We start from the raw sequence: 21,808 nt of genomic DNA, 5'->3' as shown, positions 1-21,808 counted from the left end.
ATTTTAGAATAATGACATTGATCCTAGATGACATTGATCCAGGTTGTAGAATTTATGGATACTCAACTAGTTACAATTTTCTTGATTCAAAACTGGAAGTTGTTTCTGTTTGCGCTAGTTCTAGTTTTTTCTAAAACAAGTTCTAAATTTTTTTCTGGTTTTAAGAATTTACTTTGTTTAAATGAGTCTTTTGTTGATGTTTTTTTTTGAAAATATATTTTTTTAAAAAGTTTTTTTTTTAAAAATTGTTCTTCTAATAAATAATATATAAAGCCTATATTTGTATTAAAATTCTTATTACGTATAATGAAGAAAGCAGTGTTTTTAGTTTTCATTTCGTGATCGTGTGTCCATTTTAAAAGACTTTAACATTTTGGAGAAAAAAATACTGCTCGGACAATGCCAAATTTGATGTCAACAGAAAAAAGTTACTGTCTTGATAAAAAGTTGTCAAAACTTCCTTTTAAAACGTTTATCCTTTAATATATATTTAGGTTGGTAATAATATTAAAAAAATGTTGAAGGGTGAAATCACGAAATATAAAACTACTTAATTTAATTTCTTGTTTCAGACTAATATCATCTGGTTCGAGACTTATTTCTAATGTCTGCTAATTTAATGGTAAATATGAAACGAGTTTAGCTCCAAAATATTAGCTTAACTAACAATATGCAAACAATTTTCGAAAAAATATCAGTTAAATGTGCTTTGTGTACATAAATAATTTTTCTGCGAATATATGAAATTTTTAAGAATTTTTTTTCTATACATTCATCCAAAAGTCATACTACAATTCTTTAACTTCTACAGAAAATCGAGGTATTTTGTTAGTTGTATAACAGAGAATACTAAAAATGCTATAATCTTAAACTACAATATCACGAAACGATAGAAATAGAATAGAAAAAAGAGAACGTGAAAGCAAAATAAGCAAACAATAGTTTCGATAATAGTACTTCACACTCAATTCATGTGTGAGAGGTGGTAAAAATTTAGCAAACACACAGACAGCAACAAACATACAAAAGAGTTTTGTGAAAAATGCTGCAAAAACTGCATACACATATGTATGTACGTATATAAATGTATTAGAGTGTATGTAAGATTGCATTATTGTGTGTGTTTGTGTAGCAAAATGTTAGCAAACCAGCATAAAAGGCTACAAAATTCTTGTTTATGTTGTGGTTTTCCATTTTCATTTTTTTCTGTTTTTTGCTTTTTTTTTGTAATAGTTAGTTAGTTTGTTTTTACTTGTTTATGAATCCCCTTTGATAACCATGTATATATAGATTTATATGTACATATGTTTGTGATTTTTGTGTTTTTTTTTAACAGAAAATTTCTAATATTCAGACACGCATACAAACTCTTACTACATATACAAATACGTATATAAATGCATATGTATGTACGATTATAAATGCAATAGAAAACCCATAAAATAACGACAACAATAACAAAAGCCTGATTTATGTGACATACTACTGCGTTTGTGATTGCAAAAGTGTTTGTTTGTTGTTGTCGTTGTTGGTTGGTTATTCCTTTGGTTAGTTTTTTGGTTTGTAGTTCTGTTGGTAGCACAGTTTTGGTTGTAGAGTTGTTTTCATTGAACATTTTAACAGGGAATATGTTTACCAATACAAAAATATTTTGTGTCTTTCTGTTTAAACTGAAGGTAGATTTGCAATATTAGTTAAGGTTGCCTTTTTTCTTTTTAAAATAATTGTAGGAGCCGAATTTCATCAAATTATATTCACCTGTAGCGTGCTCGGATCCACGACAGAGGAAAATAGCTAAATCGAATTCTCAGATGGCTACCCCTCCTCCACTCGTTCAGGGTCTTTCTAAATTTACACGCAGTTCCAATATTTTCCAATCATGCTAGGGGTAATTGGATTGAATAACTTATCATTATTCAGCATTACTTTTGAAATTAAATTTGAACTTAGGTTTGGATTTTTTAAAGATTAACGGCCTCATAACAATTTTTAACGGTTTATATAACAAATTTTCATACAATTTTTTATGAAGCTGTAGTATTATGTTTTGATTATGACTTGATTTTTCTCTTGATTCTGTATGAAGTCTTAAATCCTTTTTTTATTTTCTCAATTGTTGCATATAAAATTTTTTGATCTTTTAATACAAAATTAAAACACACCTTAATATACATGTGTATATGTATGTAATTTTTAAAATTATTATAGCAAATAAATAAAGGGTGTGGTATAAATGTATATTACTTAACCTGTATTTTTTATTGCACTTTTCTTTTTGCATTTTTGTGTTTTTGGTATGTTACCTATGGTTATATAAAATGTCATTTATAACCACATAACTGGATAAATTATGGTGCTTTAAATGCTACTGAAGTATTTAAGTACGACTATATATATGCAACTAAACGAAGGTAATCTTAAAAGTTTAATATCAACGTCAAATAAACAAAACTTTAAAACTATTTAGTTTTCTAAAACCACAAAAACTTTACAAACTACTCTCATATACATAAGTGTATGACTAAACGTATGAACATATCTAACTGTGTGCTTAAGCTATATAAAACTAAATAGTATTACATGTATACATGCATGTGCCTTTTAGCTATAATGTTAAAATTGTTAAAATTTTAACATTTTAAATAGAAAAATGCGTATGTTGTATTATTTTAAATTACATTATATTTTTTCACTTTAAAATTTGCTGACAATTATGTAATACATTTTATAATAACCTTGCGCGTTATGCTAGTAATAGTATGATTTTATAAAGTCCATTAAATTTTAATCGTATGCTATTGAATTATTTTTTTTTTTAAGTACCGCTTTTATAAATTTGCAATTGAATTTCAACTAATTATCGCATGAGTATGAAACTTTTGTTATTATTTGGTAAACAAATATAATTTTAGGCGCAAACATTTACTAATAGAAAAAAATATATATGTAAATTATTATAATGTACAAAGTATAAATTTGCAACATTTTTATTAAAAAGGATTAAATTTATATGACAATATTAAAAGAGTAGAGAGTAATTTTGATTTTTTTTTAATTACTATAATGAAGATACATTTAAAAAAGAGATTTAGTTGCTTTTTTGAAAATCTATAATTGGTTTCAGGTATGGAAAGTTGTAATTTTTAAATGAAAATTTTACTCTTTTTTAACTATAAGATAAATACATAAGATTTTTAGTCTAGCATTTAGACAGACTCTTGATTAGTAGTTAAGCTATGCTTATTCTTTGGAAAATTCTACTGACTTTAATGTGAAAAACTCTAATCATAAACACTTCCTGTGTTGTTTTTAAAGTTGAGAGCGTATGAGTTATATTTTAAAAAGTATACGCCCAATATTCACCATCATCTACTCTACTCAGCAAAACAGAGGATAGGTGTATAGTAGTTTTTTTTTAATTCGAACGATTAAATAGTTCTCAAAATTATATATTTGTCCTTTTTGGAAATTTTGTATTTGATATCTTAATTGTATGAAGGTTTCTTTTCAACAATCAGCATACTTTAGATTAGTCTATAGATAAATCCATTTAGTGGGAAGTTTATTAGTAAACTGTACCAATGGGATTAGAATACTGTTATTTTTTGTGGTATTAAGTAGAATAAAAGAATATTGTTAAAAAAGACAAAAAAAAAACAAAAAACATTTCAAACATTGTAATAACCAGTGTAGGGTATCATAATGTCGGCCATTGTCGAAAAGTACTTAAAAAAGCTCGACATTACTGGATTTTCTATTTCAGATTGTTTCTATAATGATGTTGTATATTTGTCAGGTTTTTTGTTTAATTCTACTTCCCATGTTGAGAGCGTATGAGTTATATTTTAACAAGTATACGCCCTATGTACATAACTAGCATAACCTGGGTGATTCGCTACCCTAACTTAAATTAAATACATTTGTACATACTTTCACAGAAAATTAAAATTGATTAAACATATTTTAATGTTTCAGTTTTATACGTTCAACATCACGTGATTAAATTCGCATTCAGTAAGAAGATTGTATTTTTAGTTTCATGCATTTAGCTTCCACATTATAGAAAATTTCGAAAGTACTATTTGAAAAAAAAGTATATAAAAGTATAATTTTAATAATTTAATCAAAAATTGTATATTTCTGTGTTCAATTTTAAATACAATTTAAAAAATATAACTTTAATGAATGAAAACGTACCAAAAGTTCGTTTCAGTAGATTCTCATTCACTAAGGCCCCTACATTTTAAATTTTATTTTCAATATGTATTAAATATACATCGTAAAAATATCAAAAAGTACCATCGGAAAATCGAAAAAATACAAAAAAACTTTCTCAATAAATTCTTATTTAATAAGGGCCATATGTTCCGATTAACCATTATAAAGAATCTAAAAGGTAGCATTTGAAGAATAGAAAAGTACCAAATAGTTCCCACTTACAGAATATTATTCAGTCAATACCATGTATGTTAAAATTATTGTATCTAGGTTGAATATTTTAGAAAATTAAAAAAGTACCATTTATGAGATAAATAGTGCTTAAAAATTCTCTCTTAAAGAATCTTATTCAATGAAATATAGTGCTTTCAAAAAATACCATAGTACTCGAATTCCCAAATAATATACCAACAGCTTATTATGTGTGAGTAAATAAACTACTTTTTTAAATTTTAAAAAAATTGGCTCAATGTGTTTGAATAAAATTAAATTTCCCGTTTTTCCCCTTATTGGTACTTTTTTACCCCAGTGAAATGCGAAAATTTTATTACAATAAATATTACGGAGCTAGTCCTTAATTTAATAGGAATAATTCAATAAACCGAAAAAGTTTTCTTAATGTGCTAAAAAAAAGTACCATAAATACAGTTCTTTTCTCTTTTACACACAAAAAGGACTGAATTTTAAAAAAGTACGAAACAGGTGTCTCATAATTTTGGGAGATTTTATCGAAATATTTATAAAAATTGGTACCAAAATCACCTTGTTGCACATTTTTACCCCTTCAAAGTACGAATTTTAAAAAAGTACCAGACACCCATTTAAAATTTTTCTTGTATCTCTAATATTGTGTAGGATAATAAAGAAAACCTGTTTTACCCTTTTTCCCTCTTTTTACCCGTAAATATACAAATTTCCAAAAATCCCTCTTTAGTGGATCTACATAACCAAAAACACATCTACTGTCAAAATTTCATAATTCTAGATTCAGCCGTTTAGGCTGTACGATGATGAATCAGTCAGTCAGTAACGCTACTCTTTTATATATATCTTTCTACCCACTAAAAGAAAAATGCAGGAGAAATAAAACATTTACTGCCGCACAAGCAAGATAAATAAACGTTTCGATTTTTTTAAATTTGTAATGCGGCTTAAGTCTTATGTTGTCACTGAGCTCATAATTAAATAGGATTACCCATAATGGGTTAACACTAAAACAGGCTTACTAAGAGAGACCCTCTAATAAATTAGGTCACAAATAAAGAAGCATACGATTTAAATTCCACTAAAATGGAGCTTTATCTACCACTGTTCATTGTTTTGTTTTAAAGACCTAACTATATTTAGTTAGGTCTTTTACCTTTATACTACTGTGCATTGTTTTGTTTTAAAGACCTAACTATTTATATTTAGTTAGGACTTTTGGAATTCAAACAGCTATTAGAAACTTATCAACTCTAAAATTTGAGCACAACATTGCTAATGTTACACAAAATACTGAACAGATTAAAAAAAAAAACTTTCAACACTACTGTACTGTATATAAAAAACAAACGCGAAACTTGAGTAAGTACACATTACCAGATCATGAGTGTTCTATATTTTAAAAGTTTTGTTTTCTATAAACTATAAATAAAGGTCATAACAAGTTATCATTCAAAAAAAAAAAAAGAAGAAGTAGTTTTCTGACAAGTGAAGACATAAATAGAAAATAAAACTTACATATAAACATAGTAATAGTTCTAATAAATATTATATAGAGGTTATGAACTTTAGCAAAACAATGTTAAATAACATATAACACATAAACAACAACAAAAAAGTACAAAAGAAATAAAACTTTTACTATAAATATCTTTATATAAGTTTATTTATGATATACTTTTTATAAGCTTATATTTATTTATGTACATATATGTATATGTAAGGATATGTCTATTGATGTTCACACACATCAATATCAATAAAATACTATTGAAATGAAAATGTCAAAACTTATCAATACTTACTTGTCATATAGAGAAATAATGTTAAAAATGCAATCATGTTGACAGCTGCTTTGTTGAGGAAGTGTTTTTTTTCGGGAAATTTTTGTTTAGTTTTATTTGATTATTTTTTTATATTTTTATTATAAGCTAATGTTTTTAATGTTTTTTTAACCTCCAATATAGATAGAAATTTTATTATATTTTTAGGAAAATAATTTTCTTATTTTGCTAGTAGGTGAATGACTCTAATTTATACCATTTACTTTTTTAAGACAATTTTAACAACAATTTTAGCAACTGCTGCTAGTTTGTTTGTAAAGGATTTATGTGTCGAACATATTGTATAATTACATGATGGAGATAATATTGATATGTTGTTATGGTAGAGAGTGAGAGAGTCATGTATAATTTTGTTGTTTTATTACCACCTAAGTTAAGTTCTAGTAGACACAACCGTTGGTTTTCGCAAGATTTAGTTTTCTGTTTTGTTACTTGTTATGGATTGAATTTCTAGTAATTGCTAGTCCTGTTATTTGTCGATTTAACAAGTTCGTGGTTTATTTGTGTGATTCCCTTTAATAAACAAAATAGCTCCTCTAACTGGAGTAAAAGTGTAGCTAACCGTTTTGTTTACAATTTAACTTTGTATATTTAGGCATTCACTACATACAGCCAATCACTTTGCCATATACAAATATTTAATTGCTGGTTGTAAACATGTATTGCAACAAAGTTAAATCGATAACAATTATTTGCTATACAGCCACAAAACCTTAGTTTATTGTTTATTGCTTTTATTAAGCTTCGAAAACCAGAGGATAAATATCTTTTAAAAAATTAATTAATCAAACAAAACTAGTTTGTATAATAATTGTTAACTATATTGCAGTTGTTTATTTTTTGTTGTCAATTTAATTTAGTTTTTTTTTTGTTTTTTTAATAAATTTATATTTATTGTTGCAAATTTATTTTTATTGTATATCTGTCATTAAAAACTTTATTCTGTTTTAATAACTTGTTTTGTTAAACTTTTTTTTAATTCAATAACGATATTATTATTATTTTTATACAAAAACAATAAAGAATAATACTCATTTAACCGCAATTCTGTTCAATTTGTTACTTTTATGTTACTAATGATTTACAATTAATTAAACAAATTGTATTTGTTCACTTATTGGTGTTTTTAAATACGATTTTTCACAATAGTTTATATTTTTTATTTTTTAGTGTTATTATTAATTTTTCCATTTGATTTATTTATTCCACTTGTTATTTTTATAATTTTTTTTATTATTATCATTAATTAGTTATTGTTTTCATTTTATTATATATTTTATATACTTTTAGTTATATAACTTGGTGTCTATGGCAAACAAATCTCAGCAACTTCTGGAAAAAAATAAAAAAAAACATAAATAATTAATAAATTAATTGTTGTTTAATTTGAAAAGAATCTGATAATATAATACATAGAACATAATGTGTTTTTTAAAATATATAGAATAACATCCATTGTGATGTTCCTATATAATGCAGGCCTATCATGGAGAATGTGGTTTTCAAAATATAAATTAATTGAATAGTCAATACCTTTATTATGTAGGATACTGAGTAGATCATGTATTTATGTCAAACCTACATTGGCTTTTTTTCCTACCTTAGTTTTTATTAAAATAATTTATGGTTATGATGAGTTATATTTACTTAATTCATAAAGTACACTTTTGTGGATTATCAATATCTTTTTTTTCCTTGAAAATTTCTTTGTAAACAACTGTTAATATTACTGTTTAATATTTATTCAAATTGTTGTTTCCATTTGTTGAAGTAGCATTTAAAGAAAACTGTTATATTAATCGTTAATTGGCATGATAACTTAAGTGAATATGTCAATATGTACAAACGTTCAAAAGCCATAAAAATCAAAGCAATTAGCTTAAATAAATGGTTCATATTTGTTTTCATAGGTACTAGAAAACAATTTATACTAAATAAACAACCTATTATATTGCTTAAATAAAAATACTACTTAATAAATCATCTTTATTTCTATATTATCCACAACAAACAAAGCCATAAAAAACCTAAGAAATTTATGAAATTTATTTAAATTAAAAATTTAGAACAGTTATTCAGTGCTAAATTTAAAATTATTTTTAAAAACTAATAATTCAACTTTTTAATTAAATTTTCAATCAGATTTTTATTTACCCATTCCTACAACAATTTAATTTAAAATTTTATTGTCTGAAATTTTGCTATCAATCAATACAACAGCGCGTATACTTTATATGTGTTTAAGTGTATCATGTATAATAATAAACTATACGCAATGTGTTAATAATTGTATTAAAAATTTTTTAATTGCTAAATATGTTTTATTTATTTTTATATTACCATGTTTATTTATTAACCAATTTAATAACTTTATTCAAGTAACGTCCAGACACACAGTAAATTTCATGGCACGAAATTAATTAAACAATTTATTTGGAAAAAAAATTGTACCATAAATAATACACATATAAAGCACTAGAATAGCATTAAAACAGGTCTTTAACATTTGACGTTACATTGTTAGCCTATAAATTTTTTGGGTCAATTCTTTTTTTGTTAAATATGTAATTATTACTGATTGGTAATGAATATTCATGACGATTTATTTTCTTATTTTGTAGTTTTTCAAGTTATAATTAATTCTTTCATGTTAAGCTTATTAGATTTTTCTTTATTGCTTCTTAACTGAACTAGAACTGAACTAGAATTGAACTAGAACTTTCTTAACTGAACTAGAACTGAACTAGAACTGAACTAGAACTGAACTAGAACTGAACTAGAACTGAACTAGAACTGAACTAGAACTGAACTAGAACTGAACTAGAACTGAACTAGAACTGAACTAGAACTTAACTAGAACTGAACTAGAATTGAACTAGAACTGAACTAGAACTGAACTAGAACTGAACTAGAACTGAATTAGAACTGAACTAGAATTGAACTAGAACTGAAATAGAATTAGACTAGTCTCAAGTATGGAGACTCAACAGAATTAGTACAAACCTTTCTATAAGTTGTGATGGTGTTAGCGATCTGATAATATTTGTAAAAAGTGTGAAACCAAAATTACCTGATTTGACTTTTATTTTCAAAATTTCAATTAATTAATTATTTTTTCTGTCTCTTAATAATTCCATGATAAACGGTAGCATTAGTAGAGTCTTGCACCATATTGGGTATACTTAATTTTTTTTACAATATAAATATTACAAAAAAAAAAAAAAACAAATATATATCAATAATTTTATAATTATCAATAAAAATACAAAATTATTTCTGCTAGTCTACATGTAATATAAATTAAACAAATAAAGTCATAAAATACGCCTGTACAAATATAAATTGTTATACAATTAATAACAAAAAAGTCTGATATATTCGCTAATTGAAATTGTTTAATTCAGATGATTTCACATAGATAATTTGGCAAAAAATAATAAAAATACATATACATTTTCATAAAACTGGAAAAATGCAGGCTTCTACATATAAATTGTATTTAAATTAATTTAAATAATCTCCAGCATAACTATACAATGAAGCAAAAAACAAAAATGTTACAAAAAGCCATCTATTTTTTTTAATTCAAGCGTATTTTTTTCAAGGTCATTGAATGTTTATTGTTTAAATCCTCCTAAAACGGAAAAAAATATATTTCAAATAACATAGTTTTTCTATTTTCACTTTTATTTAAACAAAATAACAATTGTAAATATTTTATGGTACACAATTGTTTTTGACGCAAATAAAAAAGTTTACAGAAGATTTGTTGTTTTTGTTCATTTAATATTTTAAACGTAAAAATGGCTCATATTTAGGGGAGAGAGTTTTTTTGTTATTGTACTATTTGTTGTTTTTATTTCCATTTGTCCACATATTTATTGATAAAGTTTATTTATATTTGAAAATTTTTCAAACAAACTTTTGTTAAATTGATTTTTCCATAATAACTTTTAAAAAGCGATTAATAAATTATGGATATAAAATCTTTAATTTTGTAAAAGTTTGTTCTTTTTTACAATAAGAATATTAATATGCTTGTATGTGTTTGCAGGGTAGCTGAAGTAGAATGTTGTGAAAATATAAAAAAGAGGATGTCTTATTAATGTTATAAGTTTTTTTTATTAAAATTTTAAATGAATATATTTTTGAACACAAGGACATGTGGTATTTATTAATCGTGCATACACATGAATATCAATAAGGAAAAATATATATAATTGACATATTAGACTATATATAAATAATTATTTCAAAAATTTAACTTACTTTCACTTTTATATGATCGTTAAAAAAAAAACTGATAAAGTTTTCTCACAGAATACTGCCCATTTGTTAAATTTTTAGTGCTTTTATTATGATATATTTTTAGTTTAAAGCTTTAAACGTACATTTTACGACCAGGAATAAAATTCGACATTCAGCAAGAACTGTCCTTAAAACTTGTAATAAGTGCTCATTATAATCAAATTTTTTTCGTCCAACGTTCATTCTAATAAATCGATTTTTTAGGAAAAAAATTGCATCAGTATAATATTGCAAAAAAAAAAATTAAATAAATAAATTAAAAAAAAATTTAAAATGCTTCTAGCACGTATAAATCCCAATACACTTTATAGTTCGTAAACAACAATAAATTAATTATTCATTCTTAATATCTTAATTAAAATTAGTTAAAACAATGCTCTTTTTCTTTTTATTTATATATACAGTTCAGTTCTAGTTCAGTTCTAGTTCTAGTTCAGTTCTAGTTCAGTTCTAGTTCAGTTCTAGTTCAGTTCTAGTTCAGTTCTAGTTCAGTTCTAGTTCAGTTCTAGTTCAGTTCTAGTTCAGTTCTAATTCAGTTCTAGTTCAGTTCTAGTTCAGTTCTAGTTCAGTTCAAGTAGCATTTTTATAAAATCTGTTATATTTTATTCTTTTTTGATATATCTTAACCTCAATGGGTCTGCGGTTTTCAATTTTTTTCAAATTGGTAAAATTTGTATTTTAGTTGAAATAAACTATTGTGGTAGTTCCACTTAAAAATTTATTTTTCTATAAGATTAGTTATTTAAAAATAAAAAATTAAAGCAAACAAATGCTACTTTGCACTACTTTTTCAATTTTAAATTCCTAACATATAAAAAAACTAATAATAATAAATATATTAATCTAAAGTTAAATGTGTGATAAAAACAATTCGTTTGGAATATAATGAAACTTAATGATTGATGTCCTGTCAGTTACGTACATACAAGTGTACAATATGTGCTCAAAATCAAACATTTATTTTTCATACAAATATTTTTTTAGAAATTAAATAAAATGTCTGCAACATACTTACACATCAATTACAAATTGAATTAATTTTCAAAAAATAAATTTGGCTTTAATGCTGAAAATGATTATATTTTAGATTTGAATAAGAAATTGTGACAAAAACAGAAACCCTTTTTTCTGAAATTACATAAAAATATATTGTGAGTCACTTATCATGTATTTACGCCAAGTAAATGTTAAGTAGTTTTAAGTTTATACCACAAGTACTTTTTATGCATATAAATTATATAATTAATATTTATTATATTTAGAATAATTTTTCATAATTTACCTATTAAGAAAAAAAAGTGTAGTATTAGTTTGACAGTACAATTTGTAACCTTAAAATTTTTTTGGTTTAAAAAATATTTTATTTATTTATTATAGAAATAATGTATAGTTGAATTTTTTAATAGAATTTAAACTTTCTTTTTGGCCTTTTCACACTTCACAGTTTTAATAATTCAGATCTAGAATTACACACTTCCATCATGGCCATGTCATAGAGAAAATATTGAATTTATTTTATGATTTTTTCGCTATATTATTTGAGAAATGAAATAATTACACAGTGAAATGAGAAGCAGTAGAAACTAAATTTTATTAGATTTAAGTCTTGAAAATACAACCACATACAAACACCACTACTTGACAAAAAACAAAAAAGAGCGTGTCTACAAGTTTTGCCCAAAGTCAGGCATATTTTTATGGATCTCAAAGATTTGGTGTATCGGTGACATTTTTGCAAAAAATTGATAATTTTCTCAGTCTTATATACCAATAAAATATAGGTACGTGAAATATATCTTCTGTTAACAAAATCAATTAATTTCGCTTCTTTGAAGTCAATAAACATCACTTCCACAGATGTGAAGAACAAAAAATCAATTAATGCTACTGTTGAAGTAATGATAAACGTAATTAATTTGGTAGTTACATATTATTAGAATATTACTACTAATGACGCCTTTACGTATACGTGTTAATGATTTATATTACATATCAAGTATACGCCTAATATTAAGAAGATGTGAAGTTATTTACGATTTTGATTTCAACCACTAATGTTTTTGATTTTCACAGTTTTTGTTATTTATGACAAAAGCTACTACTTGGCCTCATAACGGTTAGCAAGATATGAGCCATAAAATATTATAATTTTTTAAAATATAAAAACATTCCGAAACAATCCATGAAATAATTGAATAATATGCAGCTTCATTGATATTTTATTGGAATCGACGAATCGAGTTTAATATAAAAAATAGAAAATTTTAATAATACAAATTACTGAAAAGTACTAAAATTTTTATGGAATTCTTAAATTTTCTTAAATTTAAATAAGTCCAAATTAATAACAGTATTTAGCAGGTACAAACTACTTTGAATAAAAATTTTATTTAAATGAAACTGTTTTGGGTTTTTTTTTCATAAAACTATTCATATTTTTCCTGTACTATTCACAAAATACACAAGCCTTCAACGATATCCAAATAAAAAAGGTAATTGAAATTTGCCTTGCTTAGTACAGCATAATGAACATTATATTCGTCATAACCAAATACATTTTTCCCCAACGACAACTTAATGTTTCACTTTATATTCTATGACAACAAAAAACTGTTAATAGTCTTTAAGTGATTTTATTTTCTGTTTCAAATAACACAAAAAAGCACAGCAATAGAAGAACAAAAAATTTAAATTGTCTAAATTATTTGACTAAATACCACTCGACAAAAAAGTACACAGCAGCAAATACAAGCAGACTATATAAAACTTTGCTGCTGCTAATCCCACCCACTGTGCTGGTTGACTATTTGCGTTTTTCTTTTGCTTTATACCTATTTTTGTTAACTCAAAATCAATCAGTTAGACAGAGGGCCCTATAAGCAGCAGCAGCAGAAAGTTATACAAATAAAAAAAAAAATAGAAAAAGTTAAAAACTTTATAATAATGGCGGCATTAGCGAAAAAGAGATATAAAAGAGAAAACCCCCTTTTTGTAAAAAAAAAAAACATAGAAAAAGAGAAAATGAAAAGCACAATATTGTAAATGATGTGTGAACACAAAAACAAGTGTCGCAAACATTTAGCCACCAACAAGAACAAACAACAACAAAAGCGAAAAAAATTATTTCAACAAAATAAAACAACATTAAACACAATAAAATCACTAAGTTTGTGTAAAAAATAAAAAAAGAAAAACTTTTACCGACAAAGTGAAATAAAAAAAAATTTTTTTATTTTTAATTAAATAATAGCAAAATGAACACTTGTTTGCGTTTTTCTTTCTCATTTTTTTTTTTTTGTTATGCTAGAAGTTTTACTTACTAAACGTTTAAATTTCCCCTGAAATCACAATATTTTACTAATAAAAATTCCTAGAATTCTACAAACGTTTATTTGAAGTGTAAATAACTAAATTGCTTTTGGTTTTAGCTTAAAAATAACTATTTCTAGGAATTACTTTAAAATTTAATATCAATTAAGTTTATGTTGGACACTGCTGTTTTATACTTAAATATATTAAAGTTTTGTAAAATTATTATTAAAATTCACAGAACTTGTTTAATTTCCGCTTTATAATTAGATTTAATTTTATAAATTGATTATATAATCTCAAGGATGGCTTTATATGTTTTCAATATTAAAATTTTTTAAGAGAATTTATAAATGTTCAAAGATTTCAATTTTATTTATGGTCAAGATGTACTTGTCTATAGTATTAACTAGAGTTCACTTTTAAAAGTTATATAGCCTTAATTATATACTGATTTTTATTCTGCCTAATAGATTGGTAAATATTTGCTCTATAGATCCATACTATATATTCGTCTCTAGTGTTGTTCATAGATAGATGCTTAGTCTAACCAATAGACTGACCTTTAGTCCATAGACTGACCGTTAGTCTAGCCTATAGTTTGACTATAGTCCATGGTCAATAGTGAAAACAATAGATTGGTTAGTATTTCAGATTAAAGACTATAGATTAGTATATAGTCCACAATATAGATTCGTCTGTAATGGGGACCATAGATAGATTCATTGTATAAAATCCACACTGCATCATCCGCACTATAGACTGACTTGTGTCCACACTATATCCCGTGCTAGAAAATGCTTATAATTCTTAATATATAAGTATACATAGGTATCTTGTCTCACTACATAACTAGTCCACGATACCGTCTATAGTTCGCATTATAGACTAGCTAATAGTCCATACTACAAGCTAATATAGGACAAACTATAAAACAGAAAATATTTTGTGAAATAAATTCGTGGACTACCAATTAGAGGTAACTATAAAAGCTAGAAACTTTAAATTCTATTTGCAGTACATTGACATTCATGTGAACATTTAGAGAACAACGAGATAGAAATGGGCGTATTTACAATAATTTGCTTAGCATCTCTCATATGTCACATTTTGTAAATCTGGAAAACTACTGTATTTAGAATCTTTAAAATTGTTTACGGTTTATTTCATATATCTGTTCCGCAAAAACTAAAAACTTCGGTGCCGATTATGGTGTAAGCGGAAACATATCTTAAGTGATTTAATATTGTTTTATATTGCTTTAAGGTTATCAAAGCACACTGGGTATAGCTAATAAAAAATTAAAAATAATAACCATTGTTTACAAGATCAGTAACAAACCATAACAACTAAGTACATTACTAAGGCAATGAATTTAAGTTCGTAGAACAAGGTTTTTAACTTCTTAATGCACCAACAACTTTTTGAAGAAAACATTTTCATTGAAAAATATTTCACAGGAAATTTCATATGAATTATTTTTTTACATTTCAGTTTTATCGTGTAGCTGGTGCACAGCTATGATCCCTTCAATTAGAATAATAAAAGCAAATAGTGATAAAGATGTTATTGTTGCTCGTTTTCATTTTTCATACTAGTAAAATTTTTCAAGAAACATGTGAATAAATTTATCGTTTCGTTGAAAAATTTTAATTGAAATTGTCTTAGAATGGATTTGAATGCGTTAATTTCCATTCAATTTCATAAACAGTAAAATCTAGTTCACTAATAGTTTTTCCTTCTTGTAGCAAGCCAAACTTGCTGGGATACTTGCAGAGCTACTTACTGCAGTATTTTTTATTTAATTTTCCTTTTATACATATTTGAATATTTTACTTGTCAACCCTAAAAATTTCCTTAACATATGTAATATCCTTTATTGAGAATTCAAATTAATCCTTACATACAATAGCACCAGTAAGTACTTTTCTTCTTATACTTAAGTTCTGTTGCAGTCTTTATTAATCTATCAGCTTATGTTTTATGTAACTAAAGAGACTTTAAAAGCAATCAATACCTCTCTACTGCAGACAACAATCATGTTATTTACACACAAAAATTTACCTTGTAAATACTGTGATTCCCATGTTTAGTATTAGACACACATGCTTATAACGAGTGTTAAAAAGTTAAAACAATTCATTGATTTTTTTTTTCTTTTTCATTTAAATGATTGATTGCTTTTTAAACACCTTTGTTTTTTTAAAAAAGAAGTGCAATACACCGTAACACTCAAGTTCTGTGTATTTATGGCACATTGAACTTTGAATATAGAACTTGAATAAAAGTATATAGATTAATTGAAAAATTACATGTTTAGTTGGTATATAAATTAAAAAATAAAACAAGTTAAAGTTCTAACTTAAATCTTTTATATCCTACATCAGCTACTTTTATATTAGTGTCCTTTCAATTGATCAATAAATGGAAAATGGTTTTATAGTATTTTTAATAGAGACGCGATATCGTAGGATATGGAGATAATGATAATGAATAGAGGTAAGTGCTTAAAAAAGGGAGTTAAATTAATAATTTGCACATTTGTTCCCACATAGTAAATGCTTAAATAGTTTTGTTTAATAAAAATTTTGCAGTCATAAGATTCGATCTGATGATGTTGAGTTTGTTAGTTTGTTGTTGTACTTACAACACCTCTTACAAAAAATCTGTTAAAAAAATACAAAGCAACATAAATATTTATAATGACACAATAAATGAAAGATTTTTCTCAAAATTTCTCCCAATAAAAAAATGACAATTAAAAAAATAACTATTTCTAGTTATAAAAGTATTGATTGAAATAAATATTAAAGAACTAATGTCAGAACCGTTCTATAAAAAGGGATTCAACTTTAATATGTTTCTTAGAACTGGTTCTGAATTAGACTAGTTTAAAAAATCATCCCTTCTCTAACTCCAGAACAACTCTAATTCTAACCAATTTTAGAATCCTTCCATAAAACGGGATTCGAACTGGATCTGAAAGGACTTGTTTAAAAAATCATCCCGGGTATAAGTCTGTTTTGTAACACATCTGAATATTAATCGTAGACGCTGAAAATACATTTTTTACTTTATTTGTTTAATTCTTAAATGATATAGCCATGTCTGGCCGTAAGTCGGTAAGTTAAACCTGGTTCATACTAGGATACTTTTGTTGAGACACTTTTGATTTTGTGTGTGAGAGAAAGAGATGGTTGATATTTCTTTCTCTCACACACAAAAATCAAAAGTTTCTCAAAAAAAGTTTCCTAGCGTGAACCAGGTCTTACAGAAACGATTGAGTCCGAAGCACGAAAGCACAACGGAGACCCTTATGAAAGGTTTCCTAAATATTAAAAAAGTGTTTTTAATCGATTTTTATTTCCTATTTTACAGTAATAAATATCTTCCTAAATAATTTTATAACGATCAGATCATATTTGCTTATATCCCGTTCAAAGTCTTCTTCATAACATTAAAATACTACTTAAAAAATATATTTTCAAAAAAATCTCATTTCTGACCACTCCAAAATTGGCACTAAATGCAGATATTCAGCTTCTGTTGAATTTAAAGGAAACGATTAAAATACAATTATTTAGTTGCTCATGAATCAGAAACATGTATTCTTGCAATTAAAATTTCAATGAGTTTGAAAAATATTTTGTTTTTTTTAAGTTTTAGTTAATTGTTGCTATAATATCACATTTAACTAATTTTTGAGCATGACTTCAGAAGTTGTAAGTTTTAAATAGAAAGAAAATTTTTTCTATGACAAGACTGTGTTGAAGACATCACTTCTGCAGGTCATTTTCAGTACATTTATTTTCATTTAGTTTTAACTTCTGGCCTTTTCTAGTATTTCTTTGTTTTCTTATTTAGCCACACTTTAAACAATACAACTGGATTGTTGGGCACCTCTACTGCCCATGATCACTTTATGGAAAGAGTATTTATTTCTACATATAGCAATATTGGAATTTTTTGATAGCCAAGAGACTCTAGTGTAATTAATGATATACCATGGCTAGCCAGAAAGGGAAAGATATATAGAGAATAATATATTTAACACCGTTTCAGTAGAAGTAAGTATGTATCAAGGTTGATGGCAGTAATAACTGGATGTTAAGCAGACATGAAAGACGTCTTGGTCTCCCCCTAAAGGATTAATGATTGAATTTCAAATGTGGGGAAAAGGAAAAGACGGTCTTCTATATGTTCTCTGAATGCCCTACTATAGCCACCGAGAATTGGTGAGAATCATTTTGACTTTGCTTAAGTGTTTGTGCTCGGTGAACTACAACAATAGCCATCGAATAAAGGGAATCAAAAAGTGTGTGTTAGATAAACATATATGTAAAACAAATTGCAAATATATGTAAAAACAAATTGGATGAAAATTAGTTTCTTGGGTTATCATATCGTAGGGAATCATCGACTGCATTATTTACTTGTTTTAATACAAATTTTAAAGTGTGAAAAGTTTGTCTTTTTCTAGCCTAATTTTTTTAAACATTTTAGATTTTTCTAGCATTTTATAAATTTTAATTTAGCCTATTTTCCGGATGCTGCAACACTGCTGGGTACAACACTCATATAGCACACATAACTTCCTTAAAACATCTTCAAAATTGTATACATCTTAAAATTCAACTCAAGAAAATACATTTCTCTCCAGAAAATACTTTAAAAAGAGAAAAAATTCGTCTGTTGCTGTAAATTTAAGGGAGAAAATCAGCGTTTTATTTTTGCATTTCGTGATCCTTTGTCCTTTTAAAACAGGTGTTATAGTTTTAAAAATTTAAAAGTTCAATTTTCATTATATCTTAATAATAATTTCGAAAAACATTTTTTACATCATTTGATCATGCCAGAATAAAATAAAAATATTTTAAAAATATTCTTGTTAGCTTGACATCAAATTTGTTATTGTTTGATCAGTAGAATATTTTAAAATATTTTTTGAAAAATATACTTTATAAAACTTTGAAGTCCTTTCAAAAGGACACAGGATTACAAAATGAAAAAATAAAACTACCATTTTTCTCAATTTAATTTATAGTTTTAGACTTAAGTATATCATTCGGTTCGTGTCTAATTCGACGGTGTAATCTTAGTTTTTTTTATATAAAAATCATGAACATATTTTATTAATAAAATAAATTCCTTTTTTTATAAAAATCAAGAAAATATTTTATTCCTTTAATAAATTTTTAATTTTTTTTAATATGAAATGAAGTAAAGATATAAATGAAAATGTTTATATAGTTTTTTTTACCAATTATAGATTCCTTTAGTCCTTGTACAAGTTTGATACTCCTTAATTTAAGCTTTAGGAAATATTTTTCCAATTTATTACAAGTTTTTTTTCCGGAATTTACTTTTTTCTTTAACCAATATTAAATTTTTTATAATTGTCTAACTTTTAAAACACTTTTACTTAAGTTAAAACACAACATTTAATTTGCATATACTATTAATTCTGACAATTTAAGTGATTTTTGTTCTGTTTGTTTTTTAATACATTTTTCAATTTAATGGTGATTATTTGTATTAAATTACAAAATAAACAAGTGTCAGCATTGACATTGTTTTTTTATTTTTATTTATTTTTTTTTTTTATTTTTTTGGTTTTATTTTTTAATTGATGTAATTTTTTATGCAAAAAAAAACTTTTTAATTTTTTTATTTTTTATTTTAAATTTCACACATCAGTAATCAAAGTATAGCATATCCTTTGGCATTTAGATTATTTGCAACATTTACAAATATTTCTCTTGATTGTTTTATGGAAAATATTTCAATATATATGTATGTATTTCGTTTTAATATAAGATTGATGAGTGAGCTGTATTTTATGTATATGGGATTTTAAAGAGATTTCAAGGTTTCTTTTTGTGATTATTTGTTGGTTTTTATTATTGGCTTTTCTAGATCATTATGTATTCATTGATTCGTGGAAGTTTTATGATTAAATTTAATGGTTATTTGATATATTTTTCTTTGTTATTTTTCAATATTAAATTTTTATTTATATTTTTTTTTCTAAATTTTCATTAAAGGATTGATTGGTTTTTATTTTTTATTTATGCTAATAATTCTTAATTTTATTTAAATTTTATAAAATGCTTTTTTTGTTGCTTATGAATATTTTCTTTAAATAAATATTATAGTTATTTTATATTTTATTTTTTTTTACTGTGTATTTTTTATATTTATTTTTAAATAAATTATTTTAGAATTTTGTCAGTAACCAGACTTTTTTTTACTTTTCTATTAAATATTTCTTTAATATATTTTTAATTATTTTAGTTTTTTTCCTAGCTGTTTAGTATTAAACTCATTTATATTTATCTGTTTTATAAATTTTGCAAAATTTTTTTTTAATTTTATAATTTATAGATTTTTTAATATTATTCACATATATATATATATATATATAGAAATTTATTTTTGTTCCTTTTTTTATTTTAAACTTTTTTCCGTTTGTCATTAATTTATTTTGTAATTATTTATTAATTACCATCACAATGACATTTATATTGACATTGATGGAAAAGGGGTAATTATAGGGAAGCTTATGATGATGAATGATTTAATTAAGAATTTTAAACACGCACTTTAATGGTGTATATCTTATACGTTTATTCATTACAATTCACCCCTTATAATACCATTAACACTTTTTATTTTCGCAAAATTTGCACACAACATTTTTTTTTGTTGCTACTACAAATATAGAAGACCCATTAAAGGTTATGAGCACTTAATGTATTCACAATTTTTGTTAGTAATCTAGGAAAATCTTTGAAATATTTCGTTAACAATTTTTCATTCAAATTCATTTACATTTTTCGTAATACTTTCCCTTTAATTTTTAATTTATATAATTTTTTGTTATTTATTTTCCTTTTTTTTCAACACCACTACAACACAAATAATAAATGAACACGCAGCGCAATATGTTGCACGTTGTATCGTTTATGTGGCAATGCGCGTATCTTATCACATGAACGATGTATTCATAATCATTGTCACGCTAATACTGATTTTATGTTTAGGCCTTGCACTTGTGCTGGTGGTGTGTTGTGTTGTCGTTTGGCATTTGGTCTAAAAATGGCACAACTATGGGGATATTGAGCTCCACCATACAAACACTAAAACAACAACAACCGCAATTCATGCAACACAATAATAACAAAACAATATGCTCTCTTTTAAACGAGTGTGCTTATTTTTTGTTAAAAAAATCATCTCCCTAAGAGCACAATTCTCCCCAATTTTTCACCTTTTTCTCTCTTGGTTTTCCCCCCACTAGATTTTTCTTGTCAATCAGCTGTATGTATTCTCTCAGTTTTTGTGGCAAATGAATTCGCCTTAAATGTTATTCTTATATTTTCTCTTCCGTTTAAATTAAGAGCCAACAATTTATTAGAAAAAAACTTTAACTTAAACTGTAACAACATTTTTCCTTTCCTTATTTTTTCCATTTTTATTTTTATAATTTTTTATTTCCTTCTACTGCTGTTGTTTTCTTATCTGGGGACATAAAAATTATGAAGTTTTACACCAGGGTAAAAGTATCTGATCTTAAAGTTTTCTTATCAGTGAAAGTTATGTTTATTTTGTGGCAAGAGAACAAAAGAAATAGAGGAAAATTATTATCATTTGCTGGTTAAAAAAATAAAGTTTGTTTAATTGATTACATTTGCCGGAAATTGCAAAAAAGAAAATTAAAGTAAAGTGTTAAGTTTATAATAAAGAGAAAACTTTTGATGAACGTATTATTAAGTCTATGACTGTAGCTGATAAAAATAACTTTTATAATTTGACATTATTATATTAGACATTTAATATGAATTGATAGATAAAGAACTAGTCTATTTATCTTAAGATCCAGCCATATGACTAGTTCAAACAAAGAATAGTATCTTCTATGATAA

At 25.1% G+C, this 21,808-nt stretch overlaps 1 protein-coding gene across 3 annotated transcripts in view; it reads right to left on the bottom strand.

Moving 5' to 3' along the window:
• Positions 1-19,951, bottom strand: part of LOC111675084 (probable myosin light chain kinase DDB_G0284661) — a 175,327-nt gene extending 155,376 nt beyond the window's left edge. For 2 of the 3 annotated variants that reach the window (XM_046951053.1, XM_046951055.1), the window contains exons 1-2: positions 19,144-19,951; positions 6,228-7,598 (exon numbers count right to left, since the gene is read on the bottom strand). In XM_046951053.1, the coding sequence (XP_046807009.1) occupies positions 6,228-6,264 (37 nt within the window). In that variant the 5' untranslated portion in view covers positions 6,265-7,598; positions 19,144-19,951. The remainder of the gene's footprint in view (positions 1-6,227; positions 7,599-19,143) is intronic. The other variant, XM_046951054.1, reaches the window with a different exon arrangement.
• Positions 19,952-21,808: the final 1,857 nt, after the last annotated feature.

This window comes from Lucilia cuprina, chromosome 5 (genome assembly GCF_022045245.1).
Source record: "Lucilia cuprina isolate Lc7/37 chromosome 5, ASM2204524v1, whole genome shotgun sequence".
Classification (NCBI taxonomy): Eukaryota; Metazoa; Arthropoda; class Insecta; order Diptera; family Calliphoridae; genus Lucilia; species Lucilia cuprina.
The sequence above is the reverse complement of the archived record's forward strand: the minus strand, read 5'-3'. Positions and strand labels throughout refer to the sequence as shown.